We start from the raw sequence: 18456 nt of genomic DNA, 5'->3' as shown, positions 1-18456 counted from the left end.
ATCATTACATCATCACTTAAAAACCGCCCAGATGAAGCTGCAGCAATAAAAGTAAAACACCATTCACAAGCCTTTATGAAATAAAGCTCATAATTGGCAGGTAAAAATTGTTCACAGTCCTCACTTGTCAAGCAACCGATTTAAACATTAACTGCTATTTTAACCTGCTCTATGTGTTTATGTCCATTGTGATCTATCAGAAACCGTTCATTTAGCCTAGTCACAGAAAAATAGTAACGTTAAACTCGTTTTTATCAAACTGAGGAGATAATCCGCCAGTAATCAGAAGGAGAGAGTTTGTAAGGAGTAAAAAGTTAACGTGACAAGTTTTCGTCGTGCAAAAGAACAGAATTTGATTTTATCCACAAGAATGTTGCTTGTCCACGGTATATTGCCCCGTATATTAAGGTGGAAAAAGTGACTGTTGGACCTTTGGGTAACTTAATTAAGTAGCCCGCTTACAGTGATCATTTGGGGTCTTTTCCATACATAAAAACGCTAGCCACCATTAGCCTAACTACACCAACAACGCTGAAAATTAAGTTACCCAAAGGTCCAACAGTCGCTTTTTCCACCTTAATATACGGGGCAATATACCGTGGACATGCAACATTCTTGTTGATAAAGTCAATTTCTGTTAACAATTTACGTTAACTTATCTTTACTCCTCACAAACTCTCTTCTTCTTGTTCGCGGAACTGGGGACGCATGAAAAAAACGGCGTGGCATTGGCACAGTGCCACGCCCCTCCCCCCTGATCAAAGTACATGAAAGTCTTCTGCTTGAACTACTCGTGGCACCACGCCCCCTCCCCCCTGATCAACAGACCCACAAGATAAATGGGGCAGGGGTAAGGTTTTTGGAGGAGGATTGGGGACTGTCTTCCTCGGAGTCCCCCTCTTCCAACCCCCCCAGAGAACCTAGCCGGACATTCTTTCTATTTTCAGACAGAAATATACACTTTCATTTCAAAATGAAGTGGAAACTTGTGTATAATGGCACAGAAACTATACCGATTCAATTAAAAATTGCTTGATATAAGACAGATGCTAATTGTGCCATGAAAGGGAATAAGACAAAGAAATAATACTAATGTGCTAAGCAATCTGACATACCTTTTCTTCCGCATAGGCCTTTGCCCCTCAGGTGCCTCTGCCTCCGACTGGAGGTCTGAGGTAAGCTCTGACTCTTTTTGCTTCCTCCGTCCCTCTTCATAGCTCTCTGTAAAATAAAGATGCACTACACATTAGTAAGTTAGATACATCCAAACAATGATAACACATCTTAGTCAATAGTGATAACACAATAATAAATGAGAAATTTGAGGTGGATTCTGACAATAATATTTGAGCGCTCACAGAACAGACACCTAGAGGCAACTTGCTTAATTTATATTGTCAGAACTTAATTTGTTACATTAACATTAGTTTAGCTGACAAACCTACCTGTTTGGAAGAGAGTTCTAACCTCCCACCTCTCACCCGCTCCCGCCAGCTCAGGCTCGATGGCCTGGTGGAGGGCCATTCCCCTTTGTGAGGCAGGCCAGAAGCACTGGCCATCTCTCACCCAAAGAGAGGGCACCAGCTCCACCTCCTGTGTGTCCTTGAAAAGTACAATAGAATACATCTGGGGGAAAAAAAAAAACAGATTTATTTGAGTGAAAAGGTTAGGTTTTTAAACCCGTTTAGATTAAAGCCCACTCACCACGGCAAGGTACGAGTTCATGAGTGAGGACAAGACTAGGGTGACCAAATATCTCAGAAATAAAACCGGGACACTTTGTGTGTAACTGTTTTTAAAGTGAACATGTGGCAGGTCAGACAGACAGACATGTTTTCATTAAGCCCAAAACAAAACAGGGGGTCAACCCGGGGAAAATGTAAATATTGTTGTGTAAATGCACAAGTTCTGTGCACTTTTGGTCAGAGAATAGGGCCTGCCCTGCGCATACCTCAAACACATGTGCATAGTCTAGTTCAGGGCTCTTCAATTAGCGGCCCGCGGGCCGAATCCGGCCCCCGAGATACTTTGTAGTGGCCCTTGAAGTGTTGGCTGATGTTATGAGCAAATCCTTATGATCGGTAGAGACGTAAATAGCTGGTGGAAAACACGATAATGGTGGTGCAGTGATAGGCTACACTGCGAGTAGCGCCTATAATGTTCTGTGTGGTGCGTTGCCGTTGTAGGCTACTTTGTTACTGGATATTATACAAAGAGGTGCCTTGCTTCGTTTTTACACAGCGTCACCAACATGTTGACGTGCGCCAAATCCAAGCTGTTTTCCTCAAAGCATGAAGCATTTTTGGTGCATGAAATCTTACCGGTAGTGTGCCTCTCCAGTCCAAGCAGATCCTCGCGAAAACATTCGCCACTCGTAATGTAGCTATTGGAGCAAATAGGACTCGGTTTAAAAGTTTAACTTTGGTGGCATCAGTTCTGTTGCATGCTCTCACTCGCTCTGAAGTCCTGCAGCCACTGCACCTCAGCCAATTGCACGTAACGCTTTGACCGAGTTGAACATAAGTTCCATCTTAGCTTAGTTTCAACGTAAATTGCCACTACGTTGCAGTATTAAAAGCTACATTTTAACGGGTTGCACCACGCAAATAGTTTCAGTGTGAAACTAATACTACACATCCATTGCCTTGATGTCAAGTCTACGTAACATTGATTTGTGAACACGTTCATCCAATTCAAATGGTGGGAACGTTAAATGTATGTTGAGATGAGTTTCATATGCGACCGATTACGCACATTTAATTCATTTAAACACTGTTTGAAACCTGTTTGTGCCCATTGGAAATTGTATGGACCTAGCAGTTACTGCGCAAAGCTCAGATTCCATTGCTGTTAATGTTATCACAGATTTCATATTAGCCATAGCAATGCAGATCCAGTGTCACCTTCCCAATGCCTACCACTGTGGTAGTCTCTGGGCCTGTGGCAGAATTATTCCCAAAACACAAATACAACAAAATAACCACAAAATAATTATGCTTTTACAAAATGCATCATATTAGCAATATAGATCCAGTGTCACCTTCCCAATGTTGGCCTACCACTGTGGTAGTCTGGGCCTGTGGCAGAAATATTCCCAAAACACAAATAACCACCAAAAAACGATTATCAGAGAATGTCTAATAAGGGACGGGCTCTGATATTATGCATTTACAAAATGCAACATTTGAACACCCATATTGGTGCTGTTGTAGTTTATTGTATTTGTACGTAATTACTCATTTTTCAAGCGGTATTTCTCCGGCCCCTCAGTTGTGATACTTTTCATGAACTGGCCCCTATTACAAACTAATTGAATAGCCCTGGTCTAGTTTGTCTCCTAAACATTCCTCACCCTTTATCTAAACATGCATGAAAACATTTAACTCACAGCTAAAGGTTAGGATGATGACTTTCTCTTCTGCATTGTAGTAGCGTAGCTGTAGCATTAAAACAAGGCAGATTCGAAGAAGTATTGCAACCATGTAACTTACAGAGACATGTTGTAACGTGTTTAGCCTACGATTGCACACATTAGCGAAATCATACACCGTACGCTTTAGGTTATAGTCTTTCTACATGAGTTTAGTCACTGGTCGGGCTATAAGATCATGTCGGCTATGAAATCACTGACAACCAGGACAGTTTAATAGTGGTTGGTGTAAACCGGGACATTTTAGCGTCCTGAAAGGCTTTTGTCGGGACTCGGGACTCAAAATTAGGCCTGTCCCGGTTAAATCAGGACGTCTGGTCACCCAAGACGAAACATAAGACAAGGTTAACAAGAAACAAAACATACCTTTTTTTTTGTGTGTGTGGAAAAATACATTAATTGACGAAAACAAACAAACTTCACATGGACATACACAAAATGGAAAAAGCAAGGAACATTCAATTTAGCACACAAAAACAAACAAAGCAGCTTGAATGCTCAACCATCAAAACCATCTAAACAGCAAAAACAACATCACCGACAGCAGTCTTTATTAGCAAAGGCATCGTGCTTAGGCCTCGTAATAAAGCAGACTCCAAGCAAAGCCAGTAGCTTGAATGCTCAACCATCAAAACGGCAAAAACATCAACAACAGAGCAGTCTCTAAGCTACATTGCGTCTGCTTTGTGTGCAGTAGTGGCACTGCAACAAAATTGTCGTTATGTGGCAGCCTCACATATTTCTCAATATGTCCATGTATCTCAATGACTTTGAGCCGTGATGAGATTTTCCCTACCACATAGATACCCAACTCCTGTGAGTTCAGAGGATACTCAAAAAAAGGTTCCATTACCTCATATTCTCTGAATACAATGTAAATCCTCCCCATAGACAGAAGGATGTTCTCAATCAAAGCAATGCCGTCACCAATCTTTACACATCGGTCGGCCTTACCTGACACTTTGATTTTGGTACCACTAATGACAAGCTCTTCAAACTGAGCTACTTGAGAGTCCATCATAGAGGATGGAACTGGTCCATGGCTATGTTCTTTTAGCAACTCTGTCTTTCCCTCTAAAGGGCCATTCTCTGCAAAACGATCCATCTCAGAGATTCGCCAAATAACCTGAGCCAGTGGATGGTGTGGCGTTCTAATCATCTTATTCATTTCACCCAAGTAATCTTCAAATAGAAATCCAGAAATTAAGTCCAGATGTCCATGAAGTTTAACATCCTCAGAAAGATGGGTTAGGCCATGTACATTGTAAGTAACAAATTCAGCATCATACATTCACTGAAGTGTGTTACAAATGATACAAGTAGCTTATCTGCAAAGTCATGAAGAGCTGCAGACAATGAAGGACTGGCGAGAATGAAAATGGCAACAGCTAACAACATAAAGTTATTATAAACAGGAGTTGACAACATATTGCGGAGAACCACTGACCCTGTGTACAGTAAAAACTGACACAACTCTGTTGCTTTCCACCTCAGCCTCTCTGAAAGCCCCCTAGGTTTCCGAGCAAAATCCATCGGAATGAACTCCCTTTTGCAGATGAGTTCCCTTGATATTTGCTCCATCTGAAGAGCTGACAAGCGGCAAGACAAAGGTCCTGTTGTAAACCATAAATCCAACAGTCTACGAACTACCCCAAGACAGACTAGATGCATAGTCATGGGGAAAGCATGACACCATGCCAATGCCTATATCCTTTAACGGACAACTTGTGACATGATGGTCCTCATCAGACATCAGTTCAAAAGCCAAATCAGAGCGGCGTTGACTGTTAACATCTGGAAAAGTCATCCTATGTTTAGGCCTTTTTGGACTCACTTATCACAACCAGAGTAGCCAGTATGACCTTTCGTTCCTTAAATGAAAGCTCTGGCTGGGGCATCACAGATAACAGAGGTCACCTTTATGAAGCACTGCTTCCCATGGATAACAAATCCTCTGTTCAGCTCTTGAAGTTCACTAACCCAATCTCTCAAATACTCAATGACTTTCTCACAACGCCCTGCAGCAAGCCAATGATTGGCCAAAACTGAACCATAGAACTGTTAAACAAAGGCAATCCATATTCAGCTGCAACCTAAACACATCTGTCTGGAATGTGGGACGAGATTTGCTCTAAACCTTTCTTAAAAGCTTTCACAATGCCCAAGTAGTGGTAGGTCCCACCAGCAAGCCTTTGGATGGTGTAGGAGGTTGTGGTTCCTAGCAAAGTTCTAGCATCCTTTGGTAGTGAGGGATGATGAGCTCTCAGGATTGCAAGAAGGGCAGTCAAAGCTACCAAAGACACATTAAAATGAACTGCCCAATCACACAAAGACTCATCCAATGACAAGACCTCATCATTCTGGGAGTCATCATCGGTCTCCCATAGTTGTCCCAAATCCTGCTGATTTCCCTGATTTTCCACTGACTAACCAAAATGCTCTGCTGCCATCTCAGCACCACAGGCATGAGACTCAGCCGCCACATCCTCCTCACTGTGAAAGGAGGTAGAACCTACCTTTTTCACAGCTCTCCTTCTAACTGTGCGTCTATCCATGTTTTCACAATGTGTATGTACTGTACCTTTACTCACGTTTTTTCTTCAGCCTAGGAAACAGAAAAGAGAAAGAAGTGTTTTTTTAAAAAAATAAAATAAAAAAATAACACAACAGTATCAAACTATTGAGATTTATTTCTCAATATGAAAATTAATAACATGGTGAAATACTTTACTCCTCATATGAACAATCGTGTATGGTAAACAAAATAAAAAACAGTTACTCTGTGTGTTTCACAAGGCAATAATACAAACTCTGACCACTTGACTATATTGGCTTAGCCTCCCTCCCAAACAATCTGCCACCTACACTCAGCGGTCATATAATAAATTCACAGATACTAGGCTACTGATACCAAAACTCCGACAACTACGACAGAATTGGTTGAAATGGACTACTGGAGTTTGCTCTTGTTAACTTATATCTATTTTGCATATTCTTTTGAATGTAGCAGTACTTATCACACAACATTAGGTCAACAATAAAGCTTACCAAATTATACAGAATACCAGAGGTGGGACAAAGTCATTGTTTGGCAAGTCACAAGTCAGTCTCAATTCATTGCCCTCAAGTCCCGAGTCAAGTCCCGAGTCAAGACAGGCAAGTCTCGAGTCAAGTCCAAGTCAAAGGCCAACAAGTCTCAAGTCAAGTCCCAAGTCCTACGTTTTGAATTTCGAGTCCTTTCGAGTCTTTTTTAAAATTGAGTGAAACAGGTAGTGACCGTTTATTACATTACAAAAATATAGGCAAAACCGTTACATATTTTGTTAACAATTTATAGCATTTTAGGATCTGCATAATTACTTATAGCTAAAAGTATTCAGTAATTTGAATACTTCATATTGATTACACTTGTCTTTAATGATATTGCAGGGGTGGTGTGTAGGTCTAATTGAGTGCCTGTCACTTTAAGAAGTAGGTTTCATTCGGTTTTAGCAAAATAGTCATGCATAGTTCAAGGATATAGTTTTCATTAAATAAAATGAATGTTAAAAAAACTAACAAGGTAAAGGAAATATTTCTGGTGTCATAGAAAATATCTTGCAATGTTAACTTCTATGATTTAGGTAGGTTACCGTGGCATGGCATTGTGTTGTCCCGTTCTATCATTACATGACATGGAGTTTGATATGTATCCAATGAGTGACAACCAGTGCTCAAAACAAAACATTAAGGTAGGCTATTCTCCTCCTGGTAACGTCAGTGGAATGGATTTAATGTGATGAAGGCTCGGATGAAGCTGGGAGGAATTTAACAAGTTCTACACACCGTGATTCGTTTCTTGTTGGTCTCCACGTAATTTTTGTAGGCAGACGAAATAATCGGTATCATTTTGCTAGCGCATTCACGTTCGTTGTCTGGCCCTGGACTAATAGCTTGTTCCGCGTGGTTGGCCGCTGTCGAATCAAAACAATCTAAGTGATTTGATTGGATCTTGTGCCGATTACGGGTCTCTGCCACACATGCACAGGCACACACACAGAGATAGATCAGTCCGTGTTAACATACTTTTGTCTTTTTATCTTTGGTTTTTTTTATGGGAAGTAGCAAGTCTTTACAAGTCAATAGGCGCAAGTCCAAGTGAAAGTCCGAGTCATTGATGTTCAAGTCCAAGTCGAGTTGCAAGTCTTTTTATATTTTGTCAAGTCGAGTCTAAAGTCATCAAATTCATGACTCGAGTCTGACTCGAGTCCAAGTCACATGACTCGAGTCCACACCTCTGCAGAATACCCCTATAATCTCGTTCACTTCTTGGCTCAATTATTATTAATGCCGGTTAATTTGTCCACTAGATGGCGATATAAGAATTTGAATGAATTTCTGCGCTAATATTAACGTGGGATAGTCCTACAAAAAAAAGAAGAAGAACATGGTGTTAAAAGGAAACACACACATACACACTCCTCACCACTCCTGAGCACATGGCAGATTGTGGCGGTTAGTTGTGATTTTTTTTATATATATATACCTACACATCCCTAATATCATAGACCTCTGAGATTGGTAGCTTTTTAGTGGTTATCACCTAATGAAGTACACCACCTTCTAACACAGAGGTCACTGGAGCTATTTGAGCCAAAAAAACAACAACATTTTCAACCGTTTCCGCCTAAACTATACACTTTCTTTATGCCCTGTGGCATCAGAGAATATTACAGACACAAAAGACAGAAACTAAAATACTCTCAGGACTCCAAGGATTCAAAAAAATATGCTTTACCCATACTACTCCATTAAGGGATGTAATTTCAGGGCCAAACTAAAAAGGATGACCAAAATAAGGAGGGCCAAAATTCTGCACATGGAACTTTTTGGCAAATGCACTGTTCACATCATTCATATTCAGATATTCATTTTGACTCATAATTGATTACATACACTTGATTTGTAATTAGTAATGGGTTTAAGTCTGTCCTACTCAAAACCAATGTGAGGTGGAGGCTGTCCTGTGTAGGCTAATCTGAGAATAAGAATAATAAGATAGCCTACTTATTACCCTCACTGGCACTTTCAGAGTGATTTTCAATATCACTTTCCAGAGAATCTAACAACAATAAATATACATTTAGCAAACTACAATGTTTGAATAATTCAGAACTGAGCTTGCATAGCTTTGACCAGCAAACAAACAGTTTGATGAGTTAGTATTTGGATTCCTTTCTTGATCAAGGGAACCAGAACAACATGGCTTTAATTTTAAACACATCAATAGGCTTTGGGTTGCGGAATAGTAGCCTAGCCTATTAATAATTTATAATAATTCGGAATAATTTAAGCCACCTACCCTCATTGGCAGCTGTATCCGCACCGTCACTTTCCGTACACTTTCCTGTTTGGCTGACTCAATTTTCTACAAACCTTCCTCCTCATTGCTGACCCTCACGTTCGCTTTAAGTACCCTATCATAGCTGACATTGACCATTTCACATAGCTCCTTAACAGAGAAAGACATCCTGAAGGAAGGAAGAAAACCAGATCAAAATATAGAAAAAAATATAGCGCAAAAGACCAGAAAAAAATATAGCGCTATGTCCAGTCAACATAGCTTCACTTCAGAAATCCGTGCGTTTAACATCAAATAAAACCGTAGCAAGTAGCACCAAAGTCTTTTTGTCTCTGGTAGCACTAGGCTATAGTGGAAATGCTCAGCCTCTACCAAGCGGTGACAGCGGTACGAGTGAGGAATGTTCTAGTGACAATCACGACAGTAACATTGCAGGCTATAATTTGATCACTTAAACTCATAAATAAACATGTTTGTTGGAATCTTATCAATGTCACCGAGTTTATTAACCAACTAGCAAGCAAACAAGCAAGCTAATCTGTGGAGATCTATAGCTATGTGGAGAGTTTAGCCTAGCTGCTACTTAATTTTCGTCAGCCAGGTAGGTTCACAATGGAAAAAAAAATATTCGGTGAGACGGTGACAATTACTTTCTGGACTCTAGTGAGGCATTTTCTAGTGGCAATTACGACAGTAACATTACAGGCAACAATTCCATCAGTTTGACTAAGAAACAAATACATTTGAATCGTTTGAATTGTAATCGTACCAATGTCACCAAGTTTGTTTAGCCTACCTTATAGCAAGCAAGCTAGCTGCTAGCCTGTTTATCTTACGTCAGCCAGGTTCACAATACAAATATAAGGTGACAATGACTTAATCTAGACCATTTACTGGTAAATAACAGTTGTGAACTAGAATAAACTTGAGAACAGTGACAAAAAAAATACAATTTTGCTGATACGTTACCTTCGAAGTGTTATTCGGCTACCCGATGCGCTTCAAGAAACAGCTGAGACGGCACGGTTCACAGATGACACTTCACGAGACAGCTGAGACCACCGAGACGCCTCCACAGAGCGGGAGATATGCGCCGTGATTGACAGCTTTGACAGCAAATGGATATACTTGAAAACCAGATGACATGATTTCACAACTTTTCATTGGTCATTTAAGTATATGAAGTGTATTGGAGATGAACCTGGACATACTATCCATCGTAAAAGCTCAAAATCGGCAAAATGGTCATGTTGTGATGTATCAGAACCAGTATCTTGCATGCAACACCAAAAGCACTTCAACAGAACAAACACTGGATAGGATACAGTTGATTTGCAGAGCAAAATAATTATTCACAAGTAGGGCCTACACTACAAGAGCATCAGTGATATTTGGTAAGTCACCAGTGCTTAGGGAAAAGCCTTTACTTTTTTGTCTTTAATGGCTGAATTTTGAAAAGATGCCCACAAAGATTTTGTGTTTTGTGATTTTGTGTTAGGCTACATTGGTCAGGAACAAAACAGAGGCACGTTTTTACTAAAATAAACAATGATTATTGTATGATTACTAGAAAATGGTTTCAAAGCAACTTGCAGCTAGCCTAGAAATAGACGCCCCTAGCGGCAGCAAATGTAATTTGGCTGGCGGGGCAGTCTAGACACGATCCATAGAGCCAGGGAGCTCAGAACTCGAAAAACCAGCGGGCCAATCACAGCGTCGGTGGGTGGGCTTAACATAATGGTGACTGACATGCGACCAGAAGTTGCGACGGTAACGCATCCTGTTATTTGAAAACAAGAAGATGATTCGTTTAGCGTTATCCTATTGCTTGGAGAGGGAAGGTTACGCATCCTGCTACTTGAAAACAAGAAGATGATTCGTTTAGCGTTATCCTATTGCGGGAAGGGAATTTGAAAGACGGGCCTGGCTGGGTCTGGCTCGTCAGGCTAACTTGCAGCGGACAGAAAATTACAGGTCATATGATAAAACCCTTATATTAAAGCCATCGTTTTAGAGTTCCAATGATGGAGATGACCAACTCAACATTGAATAGAAAAAATACTATTTAATATGGTTTTTTTTTTTCATAATTTTGTCCAACCCAGCTGTACGTTAGTAGTCTAACATTGTCATCAATAAATAGCCTATAGCAGTAAGCAATGCATCCATTGAAAGAGCATCATCAAAATAACCAATTAAAAATAAGAAAAAGCCTAGGCCTATTAACAATAATTGTGAAGTACATGGCTCTGATTTTAAGGACTAGAATAAAATGCTAAAAAGGTAGGCTACTTTTTGACTGTTGCCTTGAATAAGGTTATCAACTAGAAAGGATAGTGCTAGGATCCCACCACCAACGATCCACAAATGAAGTCTTGACTGTGTTCTCTGGGTGCTGCTTAGGGAAGGCCCGAGATAACACGCTGAGGATTGAGTGGTTGAAGGGGTGAAAGAACTGAGTCATAGCGCTCAGATAGGAGAGTGCTGATGGATTCTAGGCAAGGGTAAGGAAATACAATTTTGTCATTTAATTCCTATTCAAAATCTGGCAGTTGCAATAATATAGGACCCATTTGGCAACCTATAATATAGATGCATACAGCAATGAATGCTATTAGACATGTAATTTCATTCAACACTTGAACACACCATCACACACCAATGCAGCCAACTCCCTTTCTTGTTATTATGATGTCATAATCATCCAGCACTGTGTGATGCAGAACCTTGATCACTTCACCACAACAAACACTGAGTAGGATACAGTAGAGCACATCTATTATTCACAAAGACCTTTTGAAAACTACAACATCAGTGACATCTGGTAAGTTTTATAATACTATTATATGGGCTGTTTGTCTTTTGGTATCGCTGGTGAATGTGGTCTGGTCTGCTGAGACTTTGTAACTTAATTTAAGACCCTGCCTTCTTCAACAAAAGTGATTAACTTTAGGCATGGCCTTTGCTGTTTTCTCTTAAATGGCCGATTATTAGAGAGGGCATTGGGCCTTTAGTTGAATAATGGACTGTGCAAAGTCTTTACTCTAATGCTAATTTAATAACAAGGAAAAAATCAATTGGCAAATTTAACACCATTAAGACCTAAGACCAAACACTGATGAGCCAGTGCAATGCTCCCAATTACCATTTAATTGTTAGAGTTGATGGATGACAATTTTGCTTTGTGAGAGTCATTCCTTTGTGCCTTAAATCAGGGCCAAGCGTGTTATGTCCATGTCATAATATACCAGATCATCTCACAAAAAAAAAAAACAGTAACCAAAGTTCTATCTTGTTAAGAATTGATGTTAAACTCAACTGAAAGATATGTCCCACTCATATGAAGAACTTTACTGGTTTTATGGATCAGAAAGCCTGAAATGTTTCTAGGACACATCAAACTGACATTGATGACCCTTGTGTCATGCTCTGAAAGTTGAGCCAAGTTCTATGTTCAGCTCCTGTGCCAACCGTTCTGCTGCTGAACTAGCAAACAATAGCAAATGCTGCTTGCAGGTGGTCTGGGTGGTCTCTGCCCTTTACAGACATTGTAGGGAGCAGGGAAGCACGTCTTGTTAGAACCCTATGACACAGGTTACCATGGTGTCATTATGATGTCACAAGGCACCAATATATTGTGTCAGAAGCTTGCTTTTAAAACTAGGCTCCTTTATAAGCTCATTTTACCCTGTAACTGTGACATGAGATCACAGAAATGTACTGCTGATTGTATTTGATTTAAAGTCACAACAGACAACAGCAATAGGCAATCTGGTAAGTTTAGCATAATTTGGAAGATGCATGCACTGAGAATTTTGTTTAACGTAGAAACGCACAAATTACTTTTGTTTGTTTCTTTGTTTGATGAATTCACATAGGCTATTACATAAATACAAGTGCCTGCCTATTTCAATTCAACCTCCCTCTCTTTCTTTCTCCCTCTGAATATTTCTGGAACTACCTGTAACTATTTTCACTTCTTCTCCTCCTCAGATCTTAAGATGACTCGCACACGAGTCCATCCAGAGCCCGTAAGTCATGTCTATGGCCTTGATGATTCCCTCTGAATATTCTAGCTACTGTTGTTGCTAATTCCATGGAAATTCATGCAGCCTGACATATTTTTGCTTTTCCAGTTAACACTTATTGACAGCACTGTCACATATAAATCTGATTTTCATTTCTGTCTGTCTGAAACAGATCAGAACAGATGACGACAGTGCATCCACATCTTCCTCTGGTTCCATTCTTGAGCCAGTATGGGAGCTGTGCCCTACAACGGCACCTCAACCTCGTCCCGCTCCCCTTACGCAGTCCAGGTTGGCTTTTACCGCGGAGGCTCCTGGCACCAATGCACAACATGTGCCATGTGGATGCCAAGCAGGAGTTCCGCTCCAGCTACACCTTGGGCAGATATTCCCTGGACCGTCATCAGCCCACTGCTCAAACCCATGCCCGGTGATCATCCCGTTCCCTGTTGTGCCATGTCATCACAGGGCATCCAGCGCTGCCCATCCCCCACTGCTCTCCACTGGGCCTCAGACGTCTCCCCGTCCCACTCCAACTGCGTCTGCTCCTGGGGTGAAGGAGAGAGACGAGGAGAAGGCCGATGCTGCTGCTCGCCTGTTACAAGGCTCAGAGCGCACGTCACGCAGCTGTGAAGAAAACTCCAAGATGAAGAACAAAGGAAAAGATGTCGCCGCTCAACCTCTGTCCAGTGGTTCGAAGCGCACATCAAAGGCTCCTCTTCGTCATATTGAAACAGCCACCACCCCGAATTGTGCGGCCACTCTTAAACCTGTGGCCAGAAAGACTAGAACACAGTCACCACCAGCCAGAGTGAGTTCAAGTTGATGAGTTTTGATTTTGTTCTTTAGCATGTCAACTTTGGCTGGACTGCTCAGTTTAAATTCATTTGTAAAGCAATAACAAGATACCAACCAGGGTAAGCTATATTAAAAGAATAGATGCATGGACAACATATTAATCAAGATGTCTTGACTTCTTCCTGACGAGCAAAAATATAAACTTTCACTATATATATACAGTATATATACAGTATATATAGTGAAAGTTTTAGGGCAAACGGTCCACTCTATGTTTAGCCATAGACTCCTATCAGTACCTGCAGATTTGACCCCTTTCAAGTTAAGAGGTCCAAAATCCCAAACCATAATCATGAAGAGTTAGAAATTGAGACACAATCATGTTTTTAAACGTTTTGTTTGTTTTTCAGGCAGTGATTGCCGAGAGTGAAGGGGAGGAGAGTGACAGTGAGGACAGCAGCTGTGATGATGAGGAAGACATAGCCATGGACAAACTACCTCCACCAGACACCAGCAGTCTCACTGCTCCCAAACCATCCCACATCACTGGGAACATGGACGACCAACGCCTCTCGTATTTAAAGAATTTGGTACTGGCCACTGAGAGGAAAGTGGAGTTGGTGAGAGAGCAGAAGAAAAATAGAAAGGCGATGTACAAGGAACACAGAGAACAGCTGGGAGTGAAGTGGAGAATCTTCAGAGAAAGAAAGAAGTTCCTAAAGCCAGACCTGAAAAGATGGATAAAGGAAGAGCTGCGAAGGCAAAACGAGGCCATGTACAAGGACTGGAAGAGGCTCAAACGAAAGCTGAGACAAGAGAAAGCCGACCTGAGAGAATGCTTGTACAAGTACAAAAAGGACCTCAAAGAGGAAGAAAAGAGAGAGGAACAGAGGCAGAGGGCTCTCGAGAAAAAACGTCGGGAAAAAGCAAAGGAAGAAAAAGTCCAGCAGAAGAAGTTACAAAGGGAAGAGGAGAAAAAACGTAAGGAGAGGCTTGCGCAGGAGAAAGAAGAGAAAAAGGCAGCGATGGCGAGAGCACGTATGGAAGAGAAAAGGAAGGAACAACTGCAGAAGGAGGAAGAGAAGAAGTTAAAGAAACAGCGTGAAGTTGAAGAGAGCATGGCCAAAAAGAACAGAACAATTGACAGAATGAGCAGATATGACAGAATGTGCTCCTGGATAAGAAGCCATAATCCGCTGTGACTGTCTTCGCCCTAGAAGGCAGACGCAGGGATGACGCTGCAAATAAGAGAAGATCTGTACTGGCAGCAGTGGGAAAAGGAAACGGGGGGGGGGCTCTTTGGAAAGGAAATAGAGGAAGGAGAAGAAGTCGCAAAAAAGCTGAGCAGCTGCCACAAAAAAAAACAAAAAAAAAACAATAATAGTAAAAAACCTGCTCTCCTGCTAAGTGGTGTGAAAAAGAGGCAAAGAGGAGCAACACAAGGGAGTTTCCAGGGGGAGGAGAGAGGGCATCTTCACAGTAATGGCTGCCATCCAACAGACAAGAACTGCTGTCATCACCGCTCCTTCAATGTGGTTTGTATGAGAAGTGTTGGTACACTGTCACCAAGGTAAGCTAGATGCAGGAGGGCCTATACTACTTTTATGTGTCATCAGAACCAGCCATCTGAACGGGGAATATAACATTTATATCACCTAGGACAACATCATTACCGACAACACCAGAATCATTCACATTGCCAGACTGTGACCAACATGGCTGCTGCTAATCATTGGATTGGCTTCTGTCTGAAAAACAAAACACACAAAGTATTCTAACTTTTAAAGGTAATTTGCATTCTCTCCGTGTAGGTTCACTCGGCATGTGTCCCAACCACACAAACATGAGTATCATACAACATGGCCGCCAGGGAGAGACTGCTGTGGAGCCAGATCTCTCTTCCCCAGCGGGAACTCTCTACACTAAAAGGTAGCAAGTGTCAAGATGAAGCGAATGTGACGGAGTGTTTATCGTACACATGACATTACTGGTGCTGTGGATCTAGTCATGAATCAGACTCTTCCTGTTTCAGCTCCTCTCGAGCATCGCTTCATCCATCTGCTGTCCCAGCACCAGCCCAAGGAGGATGGGTTCCCCCAAAAGCCTGGGTCCTCCTGAGGTTTCTTCCAGCTTCCAGCTGGGAGTTTTTCCTTGCCACCGTCACCTATGGCTTGCTTTTGGGGGCATGAGGACAGCATAATCCTAATAAAAGAAAACTATTCAAAAACTTTGAACGTTCCTTTTTTTCTTTTTCAGTATGCCAGGATCACCACAGCAGCTACCATTATCAGCACTCTAATTTGAATTCTTATGAAATTGCAAAATTCTGGAAACAATGAAGTTCTCGCTCATAGTGGTAAGAAAATTCCAAAAGAGGTGAGAGGTCAGGTGATCTCTTTAAGGGTGTCAGCAGATCGCTTATCTCAGCATTATCTGCTATGGGCATGCCAGGATCACAGCCAGTTACCAAGCCAAAAAGGTGTAGTGCTTGAACTATCGGCCCATCAAAACTTTTAAAAGCCAACTTCATGAAGGTGGTACAACAGTTCACAGTATTTTAGCCGTGAGCGCAACAGCAGTCACTGGTTAAAGGGCTTGAATTACAAAGAATGTTGCATATATGATAAAAATTATTTAAGTGCTCTGTATTTATTAAGTCTAGTTCTAGATCCAGGTGACACTAAAAGGTGCCACTAACATTTGCATGGATCAGCTTGAGTGGTTCTCTGAAAATAGATTCCAAATGTTCAGTCACCCTCCAAAGAACATAAAACTCTAAGCACAGCATGAACAACTACCCTTCTACCAACTACTTTTCCACTTTCGTCATGCATGCAGTCTCTGAAAAACAAGTTCCTTGGTTTCTGAAAAAAATCCGTTTTTTTTCAGACCTTCTTATAACAGCTGTAGATAAAATTCATCATCTCAGTGTTGAAAGGAGGCAGGGAAATGAAGTCACTGGAATGTCAGAACCCTGATGATGCTTCTACACCTGATTTGTCCGGGAGCAATATTTGCATAGAAGGGTATTTTGCATAAATTGAAAGTGTCAGTGTACTCAGAAGGTTTTTCTAGTGCGACTAGCTCTTGGGTTCTCAGACAGCTTGGTTTAGGTCATTCTTGATGAGGTCCAAAATGAACATATTGTTTAAAGTGATATTGCTCTGGACACTTATCCAAGGTAAGATGCCCAGCTGTTAATAATATTCATGACTGAAAAGAGCAAGCTTGCATTCTTAAAGACACTCTACAGAGTTATTATGAGTGTGTGTGTTTTTGTTCTGTTTTGTCTTCAGAATGCAGGGGGCAGTACACAGTGACTCAGACTCCATCAGCATTACCTGCTGCTCCTGGACAAACAGTCTCCCTGAACTGTAAAGTCAGCAGTAATGTTTATAACAACAACTATCTGCACTGGTACCATCAGGTATCTGGAGAGCCTCCTAAACTCCTGATTTACTATACTGACCGTCTCCAGTCAGGCACTCCATCTCGATTCAGTGGCAGTGGATCTGGAAGTGCTTTCACTCTGACCATCAGTGGAGTCCAGACTGAAGATGCAGGAGATTACTACTGTCAGAGTCTACACTGGCCTGGCAGTGTGCAAACGTTCACACAGTGATACAGAGCCGTACAAAAACCTCCCTCTGTGAGAGTACACATGACTGCACAGCTGCAGCTGAGACTTTCAGCAGGTGCGGGGTGTAATACAGTACAGTAATACATTTGCCAAGATATTTATAAGGTTAAAAATATATTTAACTTAACATATTGGAAAGGTTTTTTCTTTACAATACATACAATGTACCATGTTTTGAGTTTTCACCTCCTCTGATTACCAAATTATTTAAAAAACACGTACACATGTTTTGGAAATGTTTTACATTTTCCTTTGAGCATCAGTGCATTTATATTGACACAATACTACACACAAATGTTTTCGAAAAATGCACAAGCATTGAGCAGTAAAGTCCAAGAGCTTAAATGTGTTTTGAGGAAGAAAAAACAGATGAAGTAGATTTGTTATCCCCCATGACTCCACACAACCAAATGGCTGATGGATCATATCAAACTCACCATACTGTAAGTCCATTAGGCTGAGATCTCAGAGATCTCTTTCCATGTCAATGAGTCAGCATACAATATCTGTAAGACCTGATTGCACTGTATTAATGTACTAGACCCACCCGCCACCCCAAACAAACCTGAAAAAGGCTGAAAAATGATGATGAGAACAGATTAACCAGCCAGCATTAGTTATGCTTTCAATATGTGCCTGATCAGTGAGCTGTTTTTGGTGAGTATTTGCATGAGAATACTTTGCATTGGCAGTACAGTCTACATGCATCAGTGCTCAGGATGATATTTAAAGATCCTCAACCACCTGAACATCTTGTGAATGAGAACAGTTGAGGTATTTTGTAACAATGACCTTATTCGTCACCTTAATCCTGACAATGCTCCTCTGTCTACATGGTACGTACTGTATCACATTTTGTTGTGCATCTTAAAGTAACACTTTCTTTGAAAAGCAATTTTTGAAGATTCATTCAGATAATAAAACTACTTGATCTAAGTGGGTGTATGTGTCATACGATAAGAACCAAGTTTGAATTTAATCCACAGGATCCAGAGGTCAGTACACTGTGACTCTGACCTGTAAAGTCAGTAGTGCTGTGGGCTGGACTTATAGTTATTGACACTACCTTTACTGGTATCAACAGAAGCCTGGAGGAGCTCCTAAACTTTTGATTACATTTGCAAGCAAACCACATACTGGAACTCCATCTAGATTTTAAGGGAGTGGATCAAGCACAGACTTCACTCTGACCATCAGTGGAGTCCAGACTGAAGATGCA

At 41.2% G+C, this 18456-nt stretch overlaps 1 protein-coding gene and 1 gene segment (V, D, J or C); both read left to right on the top strand.

Annotated features, from left to right (window-relative positions):
* The first annotated feature begins 12768 nt into the window (after positions 1-12768).
* Positions 12769-15827, top strand: LOC134061823 (chromatin assembly factor 1 subunit A-B-like). 2 transcript variants are annotated; one of them, XM_062517615.1, is made up of 5 exons: positions 12769-12802; positions 12972-13610; positions 14008-15167; positions 15409-15526; positions 15630-15827. In XM_062517615.1, exons 1-3 carry the CDS (start codon positions 12773-12775, stop codon positions 14797-14799), a joined length of 1461 nt encoding a protein of 486 aa, XP_062373599.1. In that variant the 5' UTR covers positions 12769-12772; the 3' UTR covers positions 14800-15167; positions 15409-15526; positions 15630-15827. The 2 variants fall into 2 exon arrangements, with proteins under 2 accessions (XP_062373599.1, XP_062373598.1); XM_062517614.1 differs by having other exon boundaries at positions 14008-15526.
* Positions 15828-16682: 855 nt separating this feature from the next.
* Positions 16683-17219, top strand: LOC134061718 (Ig kappa chain V region 3547-like). The segment is given in 2 exon segments: positions 16683-16778; positions 16894-17219. Coding segments are annotated over 2 exon segments (384 nt in total).
* The last annotated feature ends 1237 nt before the right edge of the window (positions 17220-18456 follow it).

This window comes from Sardina pilchardus, chromosome 17 (assembly GCF_963854185.1).
Source record: "Sardina pilchardus chromosome 17, fSarPil1.1, whole genome shotgun sequence".
Taxonomy (NCBI): domain Eukaryota; kingdom Metazoa; phylum Chordata; class Actinopteri; order Clupeiformes; family Clupeidae; genus Sardina; species Sardina pilchardus.
This window is presented reverse-complemented; position numbering and strand designations above follow the sequence as displayed.

Coding starts and splice junctions, on each gene's coding strand:
- LOC134061823 (XM_062517615.1), top strand. CDS start 12,773: ATGACTCGCACACGAGTCCATCCAGAGCCC. Junction 12,803..12,971: donor CACGAGTCCATCCAGAGCCC/GTAAGTCATGTC, acceptor TGTCTGAAACAG/ATCAGAACAGATGACGACAG. Junction 13,611..14,007: donor CACAGTCACCACCAGCCAGA/GTGAGTTCAAGT, acceptor TTTGTTTTTCAG/GCAGTGATTGCCGAGAGTGA.